At 44.6% G+C, this 21,223-nt stretch overlaps 1 protein-coding gene across 1 annotated transcript in view; it reads left to right on the top strand.

The window, feature by feature from the left end:
- Positions 1-935: 935 nt before the first annotated feature.
- Positions 936-21,223, top strand: part of AVEN (apoptosis and caspase activation inhibitor) — a gene marked incomplete at its 5' end in the record, with an annotated part of 161,011 nt that continues 140,723 nt past the window's right edge. The window contains one exon of the mRNA XM_084239882.1: positions 936-1,169. Coding sequence (XP_084096008.1) covers positions 936-1,169 — 234 coding nt within the window. The remainder of the gene's footprint in view (positions 1,170-21,223) is intronic.

Consider the following 21,223-nt stretch of genomic DNA (forward strand, 5'->3'; position numbering starts at 1 on the left):
GTAACTAAAAAGCTATACACACCCATTCTTGAATTTCAGAAGATTAAAACAATTACCTAGTTTTGTGGCCACCACAGTTAACCACTGCAAGAATTAAAAAAAAAAAAACATATGTATATATTTATACATACACATGTATATATGTATTATTTTTGCATAGAAGAATTGGGGTGCAGCCCAGAGGTGCAGGGGGTGGGAGGACTCACCAGAGACAAAGTGGGGGGCAGAACAGGTGAATCTACTAAAATACACTGCTGAGGGGAGCAGCGGGGAAGACAGGAGAGGTCTGCCGCACCATGTGGGTATCTCCCTTGCCAGGGCTTGAACTCAGGCCACAGCGGTGACAGCGTTGAGACTTAATCCCTAGGCTACCAGGGAGGCCCCACTGCTACAAAATTTTTTTTAAAAAGATTTATTCATGCATACAAGAACCGGGGTACAGGACTGATATGTGTGTGTGTGTGTGTGTGTGTGGGGGGGGGGGGGGTGAGAGGATTCACTAGCGACAGCGCCGGGCACAGAACAGGCAGCCTGACTGAAATCCACCGCTGAGGGGAGCAGCGGGCGAGTCAGGAGAGGTCTGCCGCGCCATGGGGGTAGCTCCCTGGCTGGGGCTCGAACTCATGCTGCACCCACTTCTACAATTTCGGCATACATTTTGGAGCTGTTTTCTTAGGCAAATACACCATTAAAAACAAACAAACAAACATCCAAAAGCCGAGTCCCTACTGCGCCCACCGCGCTCCCCCAGGCCTCCGCTCGCCCCGCGGCCGGCGCCCCCCCAGCCCGGGGCCGGGCCTCCCCGCGGCGCACCCCCCCCCCCCGCCCCACCTGCCGGCCCCGCCCCGCCCCGCGCTCCCGCCCGGCCCACCCCGCGCCGGCCTCGGGGCCGCGGCCCGCGCTGCTCGTCGCGGCGCTTCCGGCGTCCCGGCCACATGCAGGCGGCGCGCGGCGCGCGGGGCGGGCGGCCCGGCCGGGGGCGGCCCGGCGGGGAGCGCGGGCGGGCGGGCGCCGCGGCGCCGGGGCCGAGAGGCGGCGGCGGGGACGGAGGCGGCCGGCGGGGCCGCGCGCGGGGCTCTCGCGGCGGCCGCGGCGGCCGAGTTGGAGGCGGCGCCCCGCGGGGCGGCCGCCGGGAGCCGGGAGGCCGGGGCGCCGGGGCCCCCGAGCGGGTAAGCGGCGGCGGCGGGCGCGGTCGGGCCGGGGGAGGCGGGGCGGCCGCGGCGCCTGCGCGGGGCGCGCGGGGAGCCCCCCGCGCCCCCGCCTGGCGCTGCCTCCAGCGGGCGGGGTGCGGGCCTCGGGCCTCGGGGCTCCAGAGCGGCTAGGCCGAGGCTCCCGGCCGGGCTGCGAGTCTAGGGGGCGAGTTGGGGGTGTGGGGGCCTCTGTGGTGACCCTTGTGGGGTGGGGACCGGAGCTTGGTGTCCAGGGGCTCAGACTTGGGCCGCCTTACAGTTTGGGGGGACATTGTTTCTGTTACCAGGAGAGAAGAGTCTTTTAAAAATTTGGTTTGTCAGGTGCTGCCAGTGCCGGGCACACAGTAGGCGCCTATTACATGTTCACTGAAGGGCCGTCCCCGGGCACACAGTAGGCACATATTACATGTTCGCTGAACGGCCGCCCCCGGGCACACAGTAGGCGCATATTACATGTTTGCTGAACGGCCGCCTCCCGGGCACACAGTAGGCCCATTTAACATGTTTACTGAACGGCCGGCCCCCCCACCTCCCGGCACACAGTAGGCCCATATTACATGTTTACAGAACGGGTGCCCCCTGGCACACAGTAAGCGCATAATACATGTTTACTGAACAGCAGGGCCCGGACACACAGTAGGCGCATCTTACAGGTTTACTGAACGGTCGCACCCGGGCACACAGTAGGCGCATATTACATGATTGCGGAACGGCCGCCCCGGCGTGTGGGGGTCTGTAATATGGGGCGGCGCAAGCTGGTGCATAGCTCACCCTTTTCTGTTTACATATGTCCGTCAGAATCAGGAGGCCTTGACTTTGGCTTTTTCAATTTCCAGCCTATAAACGGTTTGGGAGATAGACCTAAATTTTAATAGCGATATGATCGGTGTTATTTAGACGTTCGTGGAAGGAAATACACAGCTCAGCGCGGGGATGAGATGGGGCAAAGTCATCTTCTACTGATCACATCTGTGGTACAAAATTGCCTGTATATTTTGAATTCTCAGGTGCATATTAAAAAATTTTGAGCTAAAAGTTATTACTGAAATATTTGTAATATTTTAAAGGCACAGTGGGGTAAGCTAAAGAGAGTAAATATCACAGGTGGTATAATATTAGTTGCATACGTAAGTCCAAAGTTGGATCAAAATTTGTGAAACTTAAATAAGTAAAATTTGGGTGGAATATGAAGAAAATCTTAGGGTCGGTTTACCAGGAAATGAAGGAAACTCAGACCGATCCTGTGCATAGTATATATCACAGGTCGTTGTCATAACATCGAGTTTTCTTCATTTTTAGAAGTTAACGACGTGTCTAAGCTGTCACGGCTAATGGCAGAGCTGGCGTTTACCCTAAGCTGCCCTACGTTTCTCTCTCACTTTTTTGTGACCCAGTCAGGGCTCTACTGAGAATAAAGTAGGCACTCCTTGGCTGCAGGGATATGTTCCCTAGTAATTCAGTGATGGTACCTTTGGTATTTACTGAAGTGTTAGGCACACAGCCTAACACTTATATCTTTAACCTTCTGCTTTAGACCACTACATATTTGTGGCTTATAAATGAAAAACAAGACAAAACTAAACATAACAACATCTAGCTATGTAATATTTCTAGGTAACTTCGTGGAGTGCTTTGCATCTGCTGGTCTTCTGTATTTAGATCAGTCCCTCTGTAGATGGTGTGAACCCCAGCCTTTAACAACCAGTGCCTTTATCTTGTTGACTTGTGTGAAAGCAGATGCTTCTGTTTTATTCATCTATGTTGAAATAAATTGAGTAAAATGGTGTCATTTAGAGTCCTTTTTTTTTTTTGATTTATGCTAGTAGTGTTACCCATTCTATTAAATTTTAGTTTTTTTTTTTTTTAAACATTTATTTATTTATTTATACAAGCACTGGGTACAGCCAGAAGCATGGGAGGGTGAGAGGATTCACCAGAGCCGGAACGGGGAACAGAACAGGCAGACTGACAAAATACACTGCTAAGGGGAGCAGCTGGTGCGGCAGGAGAGGTCTGCGTGCCATATGGGACCCTCTCCGGGGATCGAACCGGCACTGCAGAGGCTGCGGGCAGCTTCGCAGCCCACCACTCAACTGCTGCGCCACCAGGGGAGGCCCATAAATTTTAGGATTTTATCTCTTTTTGTGGATGGTCTTTTTTATATTCCTTTAAGATTGTCTTACTTCACAGTTTAGTGATTGGAAGTGTCCAGTGTATGTAAATGTTTGAAGCCTAAACCTAGCTGTCACCGCCACCACTTTTACCGTTGTGACCACTCTCATCATATTTACTGACAAAGCTGGGCAAAGTGATGTGGGAAAGATTATTCCTTCCTTTTGGCGTGAGTTGGTCATCTCCGAGGCCCCTTAGATTGTGAAGTTCTGCTCATAGTTAGGCTTGCTAACAATTCCATTCTTGGAATTGTTAAATAGGATTAAATAGGAGGACAAGGTTGATTGTTACGGCATATTTGTGCCCCAAACAGGGACTAATTGAAATGATCAGAAAGCGTAAGATTAATAGTCAAGTTTGAGCTTGGTAAGGAAGCCTAACCCCAGAATTAACCACTGCTTATATCTTTTACTTTCTGCTTTAGACCACTATATATTTGTGGCTTATAAATGAAAAACAAGACAAAACTAAACAAAACGACATCTAGCTATGTAATATTTCTAGGTAACTTCGTGGAGTGCATTGCATCTGCTGGTCTTCTGTATTTAGATCAGTCCCTCTGTAGATGGTGTGAACCCCAGGCCTGCAGAGCTTGGGTGAGCATCTGTCAGAAGGCTACTTACTTCATTGGATCCCCGCCGGAAGTGAGTTGTACTTGGTGCAGTCCCTAACACAACAAACGGAGGGGAGAGCCCCCAGCCTGCCTGGAGAGTGCAGAGGCCCCAGCCATCTGTGTGGGCAGCTTGCTGTCAAGACCAAACCTCTGGGGCTGGGGTGAGGGTCAAGGGTGGGGGAGGTCTTGGAAGGGAAGAATGATCACTTCTTTTCCAAGTGGAGTGTTTACACCTTACTGTAATGTTTGAACTTTCACAGGAGAGGTAATAATTTTGAGAATAAAATTCTTAACCATAATAATAATGCCCCCTCCTATAATTTGCTTAATATTATCTTTATCTTTTTTTTTTAGTTATTTATTTATTTTTTAAAGATTTATTTATCTACACAAGAACCGGGATACAGTCAGAAGCACGGGAGGGTGAGAGAATTCACCAGAGCGAGGAGCAGAGCAGGCAGAAGGACCGAAGTACACTGCTGAGGGGAGCAGCGGGCGGCAGGAGAGGTCTGCGCGCCATGTGGGACCCTCCTCCGGTGGCTGGGGAGCAGCAGGGATGCAGCCGGGGATCGAACCAGTGCTGCAGAGGCTGCGGGCAGCTTTGCAACCCAGCGCTCAACTGCTGCGCCACCAGGGAGGCCCTTATCTTTATCTTTTTGATGAGCTATTAACAGAAAGTCAAGGGCTACCGGCCGACCTTGAAATTTTTTTCCCTCCTTGTAGTGATAATAGTAACACATTTATTGAGCACTTAGATTGAGATGAGAAAACTGGCAAAGTTAAAAAATTTAGTTAGGAGAGGTGAAAAGATTTTTCCATTATCACTCAGCAAATTGCAGTGCCTAGATTCTCTCCAGGCATTTTGGCTCCAGGGCCTGTTCTTTCAGTAACTAAACTGACTCTAATGCTCAAATTTAGTGTGAATCTGCAAGAAAACGTGCAGGCTTGGAGGCACCTACTCCATGGTTGCGGAAAGGACTCCCCCTCACTGCATCAGCCAGATGGAGCTTGAGAGTCTTAAAGCCCAAACTCAAATTACAGCTTCTGGACTCTGCCTTTTCAGAAAGCCTGAAGCTTTTTTTCCCTTCACCCTTCTCTCAGGGAGAAAGAGTACACAGTGGTCAATAATGTGTGTTTTAGGGTCTAGCAGATGGACTGGTTAGAATCTTACCTTCCAAATTTCAGAAAAGTTGCTTACATTTCTTGAATCTTAGTTTCTTGACCTCACACAATCTTGTAAAGATTGAAATTACATGAACATGGTATGAGATAACTATATAAATATAATTCTTATATTTATAGCCACTCTGCCCTCCCTCATGCAGGGTCAGAGCGTGCAGGTCAAGTGCAAAATTACACATTTATTCACACATGTTCTTGGATATATATGTATAGAATATTCAGAATTTATATAATTATTGAATAAGTTAACTTTTTAAAAAAATATTTATGCATACAAGAACTGGGGTACAGGTCAGAGGTGGGGGAGGGGTGAGAGGATTCACCAGTGACAGAGCGGGGAACAGAACAGGCAGATCTACCGAAATACACTGCTGAGGGGAGCAGCGGGCGAGACAGGAGAGATCTGCTGCGCCAACTTTTTTTTTCATCTAAAATTTTCTTAAAGGTTAGTCTCAGAAGAAGCTTAAGTCTCTGAGAAGCTTAAGTCTCTCTCTCACAGAGAGCTGAGGGGCTCTCTGTGTTTTTTAGGTTATGTTTTCAATGCTCTGGCAGGAAATGTACATCTGTGGGCTAACTTTTCCTTTTTGCTTGTGTAGAGCTTCACAGAGAGCCATAGGTAAGAGATTAAGTCCTTCTCAGACCTCTCCCGGCCATGCCCACAGTCTTGCCATGGTGCATGACCTGGATCCTTAGGAATATGTTAGAACTTTACAAAGCTTTTTTAAGCATCTCATTCCCTGTTTTACCTTACACTTTTTTTTTTCCAGCCCCTTTTGAGCCCCACCTAGGCAGCTGTGATGTTTAAGCCTTTGCTGGTAATTGTTTTTGCCAAACTTCTCAGTGATAGCACTGAGTGATCTTTAAGTCTAGTCAAGCAAAGACAAGACCTCAGAATGGGGCTGCCAGGTAGGTCAAATAGTGACAGCATGCTGGGGTGGGCCTTCAGCAACTCTTCTGCCTTCTATAGTGGCTGCAAGGCTGTAGGCTTTCACAGGCTCCATAGCTGTGAGCTGGTGGTTTTCAAAGCTACTGCAGAGCTGGGGAGAGGAGGATGGGAATGGAGCAAGTTGCTGTTCTTGTGGAAAGCTCCCTGTTTTTCTTAACAAAATGCTCCTTTGATGTTGCAAGTGTTTGCTTAATTTCCAGAGTTCTTAAATTTCAGTTTAAGACTCTTTCACTTTGAGAGAGTTGATTTTGACAATTTTTGTCAGTGTTCTTGCTTTTGTAGTGGAGTGGATTTTCAGGGGCTCTTACTCCACCATTCCAGCATTCATTTCCACTCTTTCTAATTGTAAGATAAATTTTTTTCTTTGGGACAAAACATGTGGCCCCTTGAGATGATTACATTTAGGTCAGAGTTTTATTCTGTGCAACAAGAGTTTTTTTTCATGGAGCCAAAACACAACTCTCTTAAGACTGAAAAAGGTCTTGCAAAAGGAGATGTAAGACCGGTGAGGGTCCCACATGGCCCGTAGACCTCTCTTGCCGCGCCCGCTGCTCCCCTCAGCAGTGTCCTCCGTCTGTCTGCCTGTTCTGTTCCCTGCTCTGGTTCTGGTGAATTCTCTCACTCTCCTGCACTTCTGACTGTATAAGTAAATAAATAAATGTATAAGTAAATGTATAAGTAAAATGTATAAGTTATTTACTTGTATAAGTAAATAAATAAATCTTAAAAAAAAAAGATGTAACTATCTCCTAAGGCTAAAATTAAAAAAAAATTAAATTTACTTTTTAATGTTTGATTAATACTGTTTTCTGAAGCTGTCACTCTAGGATTGAACACACACCAGAAAAGTTTAGTAAGAAGGCAAAAACTAGTAATTTAATTATTTAGTTAAATGTGATAGTTTGTCATTTCATGAGGCTGTTTTGATCATTTCTCTGATGATTTTGACACTTAGTTTACAGTTTGTCTTTTTTACTTCCTCCTGGGCTATATCCACTTATATGGAGACATCATGGTCTCTATTATGTGATTTTTTTTTTACTTCCAAACTGATTTCAAGTATGACTTCTTCCAACATGCCTCCTTTATTATCAAATTAAGTTGTTTACCTTTTTTTCCCTTTTGATCAGAGATGCAACTGTCTCCTAAGGCTAAAATTTTTACGTCTATTAAATAATAGAAAAATACCAAAAAGAAAATAAAAATTACCTGTAATAGTGCCACCCAGAAATAACACTGTTAATGTTTTGAGGTATATTCTTTCCATATAAAACTGGAAAGGGCCTCCCTGGTGGCACAGGGGTCTGAGTTTGATCCCCGGCCAGGTTGCTAATCCATATGGTGCAGCAGACCTCCCCTGTCTTGCCCGCTGCTCCCCTCAGCGGTGTATTTCTGCAGTCTGCCTGTTCTGTCCCCCTGCTCTGTCTCTGGTGAATCCTCTCACTCCCCACACCTCTGGCCTACAGCCCAGTTCATGTATGCATGCATGCATACATAAATAAAAAATAAATCTTTTAAAAAAAACTGGAAAGATGTTGTGGTAAGATTTTTAAAGAAAAAAACAATAGAGATTATCTCTAGCTGATGGGATTAAATGGTGTCATGCTCTGTAGTAAATGCAGACACAGGCTTTGTGGGAAAGATGATCAGTTTAGTTTGGAAGGGTTAGGACCCTGTCCCTCTTGTCTTCTATTTCTCTCTCTCCCACCTACAAAACACACTATTTTTTCCATATTTTTCAGCCTTTCAGAATAAATGGTAGATGTGATATTCCTTTACTTCTAGACAGTTGAGTGTTTTTCGTAAAAGCAAGAAAATTTCTTCCATAGTCATAGTACAATTATCACAGTCAGGGAACTAACACTGATGAAATACCATGATCTAATCTTACGGAGATTTTGCCACTTGACCCATAGTGTCCTTTATTAGGCTTTGAATCTTGAGGAAGGACATATAGATGTAGGACGATTAGAGCTTATTCACTATGACAGTTACCATGGCACCCTCACTAGTCTATTTCTGTCACGTTTCTGTGGCTGAGTTCTCAGGTGCCTCTTTCCTGCCTCTCCCCTGACTCCTCCCAGCTCCCCAGTCTGGTTCTATAGATTTCTCATCAATCTGTGTGCTATCTGAAATTTTAATAATTGTAGTCTACCTATTCTAAGTTAGCCAGAATTGATTTTTATAGTTTGCAATTCAAATTCTGCTATATTCCATTTACTCTCTGGTATATTCCGTTTTTCAGAGTCTTACTCATCTTCACATGCCTCGTTCAAATATCACCTTTCTTTGTGCAGCTTCTGGTTCCTTAGTTAGCAGTGTTGTACTTTGTAAAAATAGCATTTATTTTCACTCCTCATTTTTAGCAGAGTTCATTATCTCTTGTATGTTTTCTTCACTAATTATATGCTGCTTGAATGCCTGTATGTGAAATAGCACCATGATTTTCAGAAAGACTTCAATAAATGTTGAATGAATAATAGCACTTGTGGTAATTTAGAAGTTTGTGGGGCAAGCTAGAATGAGCATGTGCTTTAGGCAGTGTTGCTTTGGGAACTAAGGAGAACCCTTTATGTTTCATATTTGCCTTAGCTACACTATGTTAAGTATTCTTTTGGTGATTGAAAGCTCAGTAACTAAAAACTTACTACCCCCAAGGGCCAGATTTACACAAAAGCTTTAAATCGTATTGGATTTTACAGTCTCCTAGTTCTAAGTCTGTTAAACTGCCTGAGTTAATGAAAACTACAGATTTTTTAAACTGTGAGAATAAAACAGGAATTATAATATCCAGAGGTCTTATATTTATAGTACTCCTTTTTACTATTTTGTTCTCTTTTTATCTGTTTTAAATTCATTTGTTTTATGTTCTTCAATCTCGATTCTTATTTTGTCTACACTGCCATTTTTTTGTCAAATAGCTAGGTTTTTGGAAAGTTCTTTGATTATACAGTATGTATTTTTAAAATTATATTTGAAATGTTAGATTCCATACAAAATTTTAGTGTCTGCTTATTTTTTTTTTTAGTGTCTGCTTTTTTAAAAACTTTTTCTTAGATTAGTAGTGATGAATTGGCAAGAAGTTTTAATCTAGACTTTAGAGATATTTACATTTTTAACATAATGGTAAAATTTAACATAATGGTAAAGGCCCTTCCGCAACTAGTGCTCGCTTGTGTTTTTCATGTTTTCCTATCAAGCATGTAAATCTTTCTTTGCTAATATAGCTTGCTTAGGCTGTGTGGAATTATAGATTTTCTTTTAGATCTGTTGACTTAAGCTTTCCTGGTTTATCCATATGTGTCTTTTCTAGTCTTTGAAATAGCCAAAGGTGGGGTAGTCAAATGTGGAGATGGGAACTTAATGTTTATATCAAATGGCTTAGAAATTGAGATTTCTGCCCTGTATCCAGAAGTCCATGTGTTTGTCTTCACCCAGCAATATCCCCCAAACTGTAAAAGACATTTCCTGAGTTCAAGTTCCTTAAACATAAGGGGTTCTAGGTGGGACGCTGTGATGGGATAGTGGAAAGTCTGGGAACTTTTGTATTTCATTTGTCTTCTAAAGCCTTTAAGAGACCACTCAATTTTAGAATCCTGCTAGTTTGTAATCAGTGAAAAACTTCGATTCAGATGTGTTCTGGAAGTGCAGATTCTTTACAAGTGACTGTAGAGTGGTGATGCTTCTGATGCTGCATTTCTTTTGACTAAAGTTCTGATTAATCAATCTTTTAAAAAAAATAAGTGAATAGTAGAGTTAAAAGCAAATGTGTCCGTGCCTTTTGGCCTAATCCAATAAGGACAATCAAGCCCTCTGTTGAATGAGGGTTCCATTAGCCGTATTAATTCCGAGCCTTTGCTCAGCCCCGCAACCACAACCAAGAGACACTCAGGCGCCCGGCGCCCGCGGCTCGGGCTGGAGCGGGCCGGGCGGTTCCCGCAGCGGACGGCAGGCGGCGCCCGCGGCTCGGGCTGGAGCGGGCCGGGCGGTTCCCGCAGCAGACGGCAGGCGGCGCCCGCGGCTCGGGCTGGAGCGGGCCGGGCGGTTCCCGCAGCGGACGGCAGGCGGCGCTCGCGGCCCGGCGGCGCCCTCGGGGAGCGACGCGCTTCTGCCGCTCGAGCCGCCACCGCCCCGGCGCGAGGCGGAGTCTGCTCGAGCCCGCGGAGCGGGTGACCACCCCACGGAGGCAGCAGCTCGAGAGGGGTTGTGATTCTTTACTCCTTCATTGGTGGCTGCTTGCACTGTTGATATGTATTTTTCTAAAACACTTGGGTTTCTTTTTTTTTTTTTTAAAGATTTATTTTTATACAAGAAACTGGGGTACAGGCCAGAGATATGGGGGGTGAGAGGATTCACCAGAGACAGAGTGGGGAGCAGAACAGGCAGACTGACTGAAATACACTGCTGAGGGGAGCAGCAGGGAGACAGGAGAGGTCTGCCTCGCCATGGGGGTAGCTCCCTGGCTGGCTGGGAATTGAACCTGCGTTGCGAAGGCTGTGGACAGCTTCACAGTGCTGTGCCTAACCCCCTGCGCCACTGGAGAGGCCCCCATTGTTGATATTTTTCTTTTTTTTTATAATTTCACTTTTTTTTTTTTAAGATTTATTTATTTATACAAGCACTGGGGCACAGGCCAGAGGCGCGGGAGGGTGAGAGGACTCAGCAGAGACAGAGCAGGGAGCAGAACAGGCAGAAGGACCAAAGTACACTGCTGAGGGGAGCAGCGGGCGCGACAGGAGAGGTCTGCCGCGCCATGTAGGTAGCTCCCTGGCTGGCCAGGAATCGAACCTGCGCTGCAGAGGCTGTGGACATCTTCACAGCACTGCACTCAACCTGCTGCGCCACCGGGGAGGCCCCCACTGTCAATATTTTTCAAACCAAAATGGGGAACCTGAGAAAGGACAGACATCCATCCTTCTCTTTTGTGTTTCTCCTGCTCTTGTTTTGTTAGAAAAGTGCAATTAAAAAAACAAACAAACAGGAACCTCCCCGGTGGCGCAGCGGTTGATTGCTGGGTTGCAAAGCTGTCCGCGGCCTCTGTGGCACCGGTTCGATCCCCGGCTGCTCCCCGGCCACCGGAGGAGGGTCCCACATGGCGCGCAGACCTCTCCTGCCTCCCGCTGCTCCCCTCAGCAGTGTACTTCGGTCCTTCTGCCTGCTCTGCTCCCCGCTCTGGCTCTGGTGAATTTTTTCACCCTCCCGTGCTTCTGACTGTACCCAGTGCTTGTATAAATAAAACAAACAAACAAACAAATAAATAAAACATGCCTCTATAAAAAAACAAAAAAACAGAAACAAAAAAAAACAAAAAAACAAACTTTACCTTGTAATGGAAGGAGTGGGTTATAGCAGAGGGGCGCCAAGCTCTGTTCCACTTTTTAATATACTGGAACTCTGCAGGCAATGCAGATTTGTAAATTCCTGTGTATGGCAATGTGTGTTTGTAAATGAATGAAATTATGTGTTAGTGTAGCAGTCCATTTTCGCCAAATAAGCCTACCATGTGGTTTGTAAATTAAATAATTTCAAAATTCAGAGAGACTAGAAGTGGTTTTCTGACAAGTGAATGTATGGCCTGTTCTTTAAGTGAAACTTACAGTGAACATGTTTGTAAAATAAAAAAGATTTCCCTAAAAAAAGAAAAAGCTCAGTCTTACCCGTAGGGGGAAATAATGGAGAGTCAGAGAAACAAGTCACAGAGGAAGCACGCCTGGTGATGAAGGGGGGTTAGTGTGTGTGTGTGTGTGTGTGTGTGTGTGTGTGTTGACATTGTGTCTGACTGAGGTAAAGCTCTATGGCGAGTGTGTGAATTTATTATGCCATTTCATATTTTATCCTTCACATAGGTTTTTCAAGATGAAAATGTTGCCTGAAACTGACTTGCAGTATAAACTCTGGATCTAGTATGTGTTACCGGATTTGTGAGATTTCAATATAGTTTCATTTATTACTGAGCATTAGTGGCTTAGAGTCGAGGGAGGACTTACCGCTCCAGAATACATTTTGTGGAACGAACAGCAAACTGTGGGAGCTGCTCTTTTCTTTTGGGCTGTCAGCCTCTTCTGCTACATTGACTTTTGTTTACATTCTGTAATTTTCTGGATTGTGGAAACTGAGTTTGCAGTGGCAGTAGACAGGTAGTCACTTTTTGGCGCCACAGCCACCTGTCACCTCTGCTCCCAAAGCTGGTGTGTCTTTACAAATTTGTTTTAAAAGAACAAATTAAGGAGGCACCTTTCTCTTTCAGCACTGGAGTTGACGGTGCACGCTGTAAACATGCATACAGTTGGTCCTGTTCCTCTCTATAGTCACACACGTTTTCATACATTACTAAACATGTAAGTTGTCTAATAGAATGCTGCTGTACAGGAAGCTAGAGGAAGCTCTTATCCCATTTTTTTCTTTTTGTGTTTATGGTAACTTATAGGACAGGGTAGCTGTTCTAATGAGTATTCTCCAGGCAAAGAGATTTCCTTTTCTTTTTTTTTGGACCTAAATGTTCATGTCCCTCCTGAATGCTGGCTCGCTAGCCCCAGGTGGCTGTAGTTAGGGCCAGTGATGAGGGTGGGGCCCTAGGCTGATGGAGCTGGTGTGTTTTAAGAGGGAGAACCAGCAGCGCCCTCCCTCTGCCTGACCTGTGAGGACATGGTGAAGAGACTGCGATGTCCGCAGCAAGGAAGCCTTTCCTCAGGGGACACAGAACTTGCTGGTACCTCGAGGTTGGAATTGTGAGATGTAAGTGTCTGTTGCTTAAACTATCGTGGCTGATACAAAGAATTCAAGCGCGGTGGAAGGAGACATTGAGAGGAATTTGAATGCTAAGCTCACCTGACTGTTGAGATAAATAGCCCAGCCTGCTTTTACTGTCGCTTAGACATATTGGTTATTTTCATGCCTGATTTGTTGACTTCACACATACGAGTAACATTTTCCCCCTTTAATTGACCCGCTGTAAAAATGCCACTGATCCTGCCTTAAAAAGGCTGCTTGCTTCAAGCAGGAGAGTAGTATCTTCAGGCAGGGTGTCCGTTTTTTACTGTTGCTGTAACACATCGCTTGCAAACGTAGTGGCTTAAAACAACACAAACATATATAGTTCTGGGGTTTCGACATGATGATTCTCACTGGCTAAAATTGAGGGGTGGGCAAGGATATGCTCTTTTCTGGGCCCTCTAGGGCAGAATATTTCCAGCTTCTAGGTGCCGCCCACGTTTCTTGACTTTGGACCCTTCCTCTGCCTTTGAAGTCAGAAACAGCGTGTCTCAATTTACCTGGGTGGTCACGTCTTTCCCTTTCTCTCTTGCTCCTCTCTTCCATGTCAAGGATTTCTGTGGTTACATAGCACCCACCTGGATAAACCCTAATTAGCAACCATCCCCCAGCATAGTCACAGGTTCAGGGGTTGGGATAGGCCTCCGCGGGCCGTGGTTCCCCCTATCACAGGCAGAAGCAGCGAGATATTTAATAAAGTGTAAGAATTTTGTTTTGAAACATTGGGCATTCTTGCTTATCCACTTTTAAACCTATTCTCTTTGAAAATGAAAAATCTCTTCTGTAAAAAACACATTAGACAATAATAAACATTAGTTTTTTTCCCCTAAAATATTCATTATAACCAGCACCCCTCCACCCACCCACACCAAGTGTCTGAGCTAAATAAAGTTTGTCACACCAAACTTAGCCTGCATCTGGACCATTGTTTTATGCTTCTGGATTATTTTAGGCCCTGCGATAAAGCGTTCACACGTCTGTTCAGACTTAAAATCTGTCTGGTGTTTGTTATATTCTTATCACCAGCTTATCTTTTCCCCATAATAGCAATTATTTAAAATTGTGAACTTATTTAAAGAGTTAGTCATATCTAGCATTTTCTTAACGTGTTCACGTACTCAAGGTGGAGTACGATGGTGCTTGTTCAGAAAATGTAAAAGACTGTCAGTCTCCATTGTAGCCGATTAGAAATTGATTAGTTGTGTCAGCTGAAGCAACTCTGAGAAATAGGTTGGTTTTTTCTGTTGGTTTGTAGTCTCAGTGGGTATCCTGCAGGGAGATATGTATACATATATAAAACTTTATATATAGTTATATATTTAAAAAAATAGACTCAGACTGTTTAAAGCAGTTTTGGATTTAGAGGCAAATTAAGAGAATAGTACAGAGTTCCCATCTTGTACCCAGTTTTCCCTGTAATTGAAGTCTATACTTCACATTGTTATTTGTGATAATGATAATAATATTGTATTTACGTTTAAAGAAATATTCAGTGAGATACATAATAAGTAGTATGGGTGAAATGATAGGAGGTTTAAAAATATTCCAGAAAAAACACATTGGAAAGTGTGTGCATACCTGTGTCTGTTTTTGAGCAAAGCGTGGGGGTGATTGATAAAAGCAAGATCAGCAAATTATTATTTGTTGTAGCTGGGTTGGTTATGGGTACCTGGGAATTTAGTATATATTTGAAGATTTTTGTCCTTTGTATTTATAAAAATACAAATCAAAAAAGCTAAATGTAGTCTTTTAATTTTATTCTCAAGAAAAGAAATGGAATGATTGGCATTTGAGTATTAGATATAAATTTTGGGGGAAGGACTCATTATGCTTTATTAATCTTTATGTGATTTGACACTGTTGACTTCTTGATCTGTTAAGACTGAATGAGTATGGAGTAGATTTGACCGTTAGGTTGAGCTCCGAATTTTGAAAATTTTTTTGGTTGGAATTAAGAGTGAGAAAGATGGTCAGATAGCTTGCATTTTTCATATCTCTGTGGTCTGTCTTCATATCACGTCTAGAATAAAATCCAAATTCCTTACTGTGCCTGCTGAGGCCCTTCGTGACCTGACGCCTGCTTATTACCTCTCAGGCCTTGTTACTTGGCTCTTTCTTCCAAATTCACTCCAAATTCATTTAATGCTGGCTTTATTTCTGATCCTTGAATGTGGCAGGATTGCTGTTCTGAGGGCCTGTGTCGTGCTGCCTGGGACATTCTGCCTCCTACACCAGATCTTACCTGGCTTGCTCCCTTATTTACTCTTGTTTTCTGACTATTTTGTATGAAATCGTACCCTCATCATTTTTTGAACAACAACTCATTTTTTTTTAATAGCTGCAATTACTGTTTTATGTATTTATACAAACATTATATATTAATTTATTGTTTGACTCCTCCAGGAGATTGTAAGCTCCATGAGGACAGGGACTTTATCTTATCCACACACATTCAACAGTGCCTGACAGGATACAGGCAAGTGAAGAACAGATTTTGTGTCTTAGCATGGCATTATTTCCTGTGTCCTGAAGCATTCACGCTCACTTTCTGTTAGCAGGTTGGTGCTTTTCGTATGCCAGCTGAAAGCAGTGAGGCAGGAGGTTTATCTGTGATAGGAAGTTAAATGTGTCTGCACTCCTCTCTGGATTGAGTCCTCTATTTTACCATTAAAGATAAGATTTAGAATGAAATCAAATACTTCTGTCCAAGGCAGAAGAATCTGTCAGAATTTATGACACGCTTTCTTTTTGATGCCCTCAGCAGCCTGCACGTGTGTAGATGAGGCTCTTAGTCTTGTGGACCTACCTGATGAGCAGCTGTTCTCAATGAGCAGCTCCCGCCTAACTGCCTCTGAGCCTGTGTGATTGGGTGGAGAGGTGGGAGACCCGCTCAGAGGAAGGACTGAATAGGATGGTGTAGATAGAGGTCAGGCCGTTTTGTTTTTCTTTCCTTCCACCTTTAAGGCTGGAAGGACATCCAAGAGGAGGACAAAAAATAAGCTCCAGAAATCAGTTTTATAAGAATCAGAGATGGGATTTTCTCTGCCCTGGCACTCATCAAGTGGAGGGTGAAAAATGGGCTGCCTCTGCCCAGGCCTGTGGCAGCTACCAGGGTGGGCCTAGTCTAGAGGCGCGCTGCAGGTGGTCTCTGTGTGCCGGGAGGACGTGGTCCAAGCGATGGTAGTCCCTGCAGCTGTGTCTGCTGGTAACAGCTAGAAACAGGGCAGGTAACTGGAAGACTCAGAGAAGTTGGTGGGTTGGGAAGGGAGTGAAAATTGGAGAAGCACCCCATATTAGGGGCTGGGTGGGGGCAGCAGGGTGAACTTCTCACTGTCTTTGTTTTCTGGACTTGAGCCAAAGGCAGGCCCTCGGCAGAGCTGCAGCAGTGGCACAGAGGTAGAAAAGCCCATGTTTCTGGCCAGGAGAGTGCAAGCTGGGAAGTGGGTGTGGGTGTGCGTTGGGGGGAGTAGAAGTACTTTTTTTTTTTTTTTAAATTATGGTAGGCAGACCCTTGGAGACCCAGACTGGTGGTGCTGGCAGCTCAAATGCCTGTAGAAATCGAGAGAGAGGGGGTCTCTGTAGGCCAGAGAGTGTGGCAGAATGCCAGCTTTTATGTCTTTCTTCTGCTTTTTGCTTGGGGGGATAACATGGGCAGACCGAATTCCAAGGGAAACCCCACCTTTGGGCCGGAGGATTGGGAGAAGACTAAAAAGGAGAGCTGGAAGGAAGCCTCGCTGATGGGGTGTGACCCTGCCCCGAGCTGGGGAGCACTGTGAGCTGCCCACGTAGCAAAGGTCTTGAGAACTGATGGGACTTTAGAGCCACGGTCCATGGGAGGTGGACCTGCTCTCTGAACCTAACCTTCCTTATAAAATGGAACAAAGAAATTCGTAATGGTCTTTAATATAACCCAGAGTCTAGAGAACTTTATATTCAGAATGTTATTCTGCATCTAAAATTTCACAATAAACATGGTAAGTGTGACTAGTTCTTAAGGCAAAAGACAATAGTAACCTCAAGATGCCCCAGATATTAGAATTACCAGAGACCTTAAAGCAGTTACTACAAATGTATTCCCTGAGTTAAATAGAATGGAATGAGTAGAAGGATTGCTCTGCTTTTTTAGACAGAAACACAGGAGAAAATATTTGTGGTCTTAGGTAAAAATTTCTTGGACCTAGCCCCTGAAGCATGATCCATAAAAGAAAAAACAAAACAAAACTGATAAATGGGCCTTCACGAAAGTTAAGTGCTCCAGGAGACACTGCTGAGAAAATAAAGAGATCATCCCCACGAGTTATACAGGAGACCTCTGGATCTTTTGTGTCGTCATGCCGTGAACCTAAAACCTGCACGACATGCCACCCACTGGGAGAAGGTAGTCTCAGATTACATATCCAACAAAGGACTTGTGTCCAGAACTACATAGAATGCTCAGAACTCAGTAGTAAAAAAGTAAAAAATCCATTAGAAAGCTGGGGGAAAGAGTTAAATGTTAAATAGACAATTTACCCAACAAAAGAGATTGATGATACATAGCTCAGGAGGCCCAACATCATTTGTTATTAGGGAAAGCCAAATTACAACCACAGTGAGGGGTATTCCTGATAGCCTTGGGGTTTAGTCTCAATGCTGTCACCTCTATGGCCTGAGTTCATCCCTGGCCAGGGAGCTACCCACTTGGCGCAGTCTCCTGTCTCTCCTGCTGCTCCCCTCAGCAGTGTAGTTCAGTAGATCCACCTGTTCTGCTCCCCACTCTGTCTCTGGTGAATCCTCTCACCCCCGCTCCTACCCACCATACCTCTGACCTATACCCAAGTTCTTCTAAGCAAACCCCTCCCCCCAAAAAAAACCAGCAAAAAAACCCCACGGTGAGAAGCCACTCTGCATTTATTAGAATGGCTTAAAAAAATGGAGCTGGAAGGGATCATGCTCAGTGAAATAAGCCGAAAGAAAAAGAAAAATACTGGATGGTTTCAGTCATAGCAGGAATTTAGAAAACCTAAATAAGGGACCAGGAAAAAGACTAATTATAATAAAGTAAAAATCAAAATCAACAAGCAACTATAAAACAGAGACACACTGGGCCGGGGTGGGGAGGGGTAGAGGGATTAGGGTCAAAATAATGGGGGTGGGAATTGTATGGGGAATATAGCCAAGATGAAAATGCATACATTGTACAAAAATGAAAAATGATGTAAAAATATATATATTAAAAAAAATCCTCAATACTAAATCTTGGCAGGTTTTATTTTTTAAGATTTATTTTATTTATGCATTCAAGAACTGGGATGTAGGCCAGAGGTGTGTGTGTGTGTGTGTGTGTGTGTGTGTGTGTGTTTGTGTGTGAGGGGATTTACCAGAGAGAGAGTGGGGAGCCGAACAGGCGGATCTACTGAAATACACTGCTGAGGGGAGCAGCGGGCGAGACAGGTGAGGTCTGCTGCGCCATGTTGGTTAGATTTCTGGCTGGGAATCAAACTCATGCTGCAGTGGCTGGCAATAGCTTCATAGTGCTGAGACTTTAACCCCTGTGCCACCAGGGAGGTCCCTTGGCAGGTGTTTTTTTTCTTTTTATTAAGTTGAGCATAAGCTTATTAGCTGACCTAGCAGCCCTACTCTTAGGTAAAGAATTGGAAACTATGTACTTGAACAGTTATAGTGTCTGTTTCATAATTGCCAGAAGCTGGAAACAATGATTCATGAAAGGGTGAAATGCTCAAACTGTGGTATATCCATTCAGTGAACTGTGACTTAGCAGTGAAAGGGATGAGCCACGGTTATTCACAAGGATGGGTCTGCTATGAAAGCACAGTGATAAGTGAAAGAAGCCCTGGAAGGCAGATGTGGGGGGAAGTTTGGGGAGATGGAGCTGTTCTGTCATGTGGTCATAGTTCTATCACTCCTTTTGTCTAACCACAATTTCTGTGGGTAAAACCTGAAGATAAGCTGTGGGGATTTTTGTGGATGGTTTATCTTATGATGACTTGTGACAACCCCTTTGGGGGGACCCTCTGGTTCCCAGGACCCTCGCCCTGTCTTTCTCATTTTTTCAGGCTGTCTCTGAGATAGACTGTTCAGAGCCACCTTTAGGGCATATCACACTCCAGACAATTTTTTTTTTCTCTTCTCTCTGTGTCAAAATTGAGATAATAATAGCAGTGTGCTGCTCTCAGGGGAGGGCTTTGGATTTCAAGTTCCTTAAATCAAGTCGATGTTGCCTCTATAAAATCCCAGTATTTTCCTTTCAGCAAACTAGAGCTGGTGTCCTCATGGGCTTTTTAGCTTTTTCAAGTTTATTCCTCTAAAGAGTCTTGATTATGGTTTTAAGTTCACAGGCTTCCTTATTAGAGGAAAGCAATATTAAAGTTTAATTTGTGCTTCTCCTATGAAAGACTATTTGAAAGGCTAGATCCCCCACTATTGGTGGGGATTTAGAGAAGGCGGAATTAAGTGTTGCTTTAAATTCCTGCGAGGGAGAGATAATCTCACCCTTACACACGTCAGCTCAGTCACACCTACTAGTGTTGCTGATGCCAAGGGAATTTTACTAATGTGCGCTTCCTGGGGCTCCCTGTGCTTTGACCCTTAGCTTGTGTGCTCTGCATAATCCTGATCCTGGGATTTGCATTTGTCCTTGTGGATTGGAGCTTTGAGAAAATCCACCTTCCTCTAATGCTGGGTAAAACATGCTCTCCCTTCCTTAGGCGTCTTTACTGCCCTTTCTTTTAATTAAAATTTTTTCCTTCCTAATGTTGGAAAGGCTTGCTAAAGGTCACACTTGAAAAGAGCTGCTGAAGGGAGATGCAGATTAGAGTATTCTGTCTTTTCGTGGGGGAAATGTCTCTCAACTCTGTGCCGCTGAAAGGTGCACTTTCTTTCATTTCTCAATTTTGGTTAAAGTGGCGTGGACGGGGAGGAAGGTGCTTTTGCTAACAGGTAGCACGCTGTCGTTCAGTTGAGGGCTCCGGGACGAGCACAGAAACAGCCAGAACTGAAGAGTGAAGAGCTTGCAGAGCGCCTTCCAATGTCACGCATTGCGTGGCCAAAGCCGATTTCAGGTTTAAGGCACGCGTTTGTCATCGTTGCAAACAATGCTGTCTTACCTCACCTGCAAAATATTTGCACTTCAGGGATCACGAAAAAAAATATAACTATAATAAAGTAAAAATCAAAATCAACAGGCAACCATGGATCTGAGACATTCTGTAGGGGCGGAGGAGGGAGAAGGATCAGGACAGGGCCGGGAAGAGCACAAGGGACTATGGTGATGGTGCACGGGCGGTGGGAATTTCATGGGAAATCATATGTTGTACAAAAATGAAGGATGATGTAATAAATATATAAAAACCTATTTGCACTTGAAATTGCTAAATATGATCCTTGTGGTGGTTGTGGTTTATTTCTAGGGACGTGACTCATGTTGGCTGGCCAGACTGTTGGCTCACACTTCTTTCATGTTACGGTGTGAGCTCTTGAAGATAAAAGGATTCAATGTATAAAAAATATCCAGCCAGCCCATAAGAGATGTGGATTTTATACAATTCTATTCATTAGGAAAGAACTGAAAAGGAGGATAATATTGTTTTAGGTCCCTATACATTTATGTGAGTCTCACGAGGCTGGGTGGGTTCCTACACCTCTCTCTATAAATAAACCCCACAGGACTGAGTGGTTCATATCCCAATTTCCATACATGAACTATACTGGACTCTGGGGGTTTATATCCCTGTCACACTATTTGAACCCCTGGGGCTGTGTGCCTCTGTCAGTACCACAGCACTGCATGGATTCATAGCACTGTCCTTATAGATAGCCCTGTATTTTGAAAGCCTAGTGCTGGGAGGGTTCATAAAGGAGGATACATTTAAAAGAGGCGCTTCCAAAATTAGGGAGCTAGTGAAGGTGGACTACACATTAAAATATTTGTTTCAGATGAAAGGTTCAGAGAGGGCCTCCCTGGTGGCGCAAGAGGTTAAGCACTGCACTGTGAAGCAATCCGCAGCCTCTGCAGCACGAATTCTATCCCAGGCCAGCCAGGGAGCAACCCACATGGCATAGCAGACCTCTCCTGCCTCTCCTGCTGCTCCCCTCAGCAGTGTACTTCAGTCAGTCTGCCTGTTCTGTTCCCCACTCTGTCTCTGGTGAATCCTCTCACTCCCCTGCATCTCTGGCCTGTACCCCAGCTCTTGTATGCATAAATAAATAAGCTTTAAAAAAAAAAGGTTCAAAGTAAGCCTTTAAGATGGTTGGTCTCGTGACTTGTGTCTTGTCTTTTGGTCAGTGTGTGTACATGCGCTGTCCCACCCCAGGGAGGTGCTAGGAGGAGAATTCTGGAGTTTTGCTTGT

Source organism: Talpa europaea, assembly GCF_964194135.1.
Source record: "Talpa europaea genome assembly, chromosome: 8".
In the NCBI taxonomy this organism is placed as follows: Eukaryota; Metazoa; Chordata; class Mammalia; order Eulipotyphla; family Talpidae; genus Talpa; species Talpa europaea.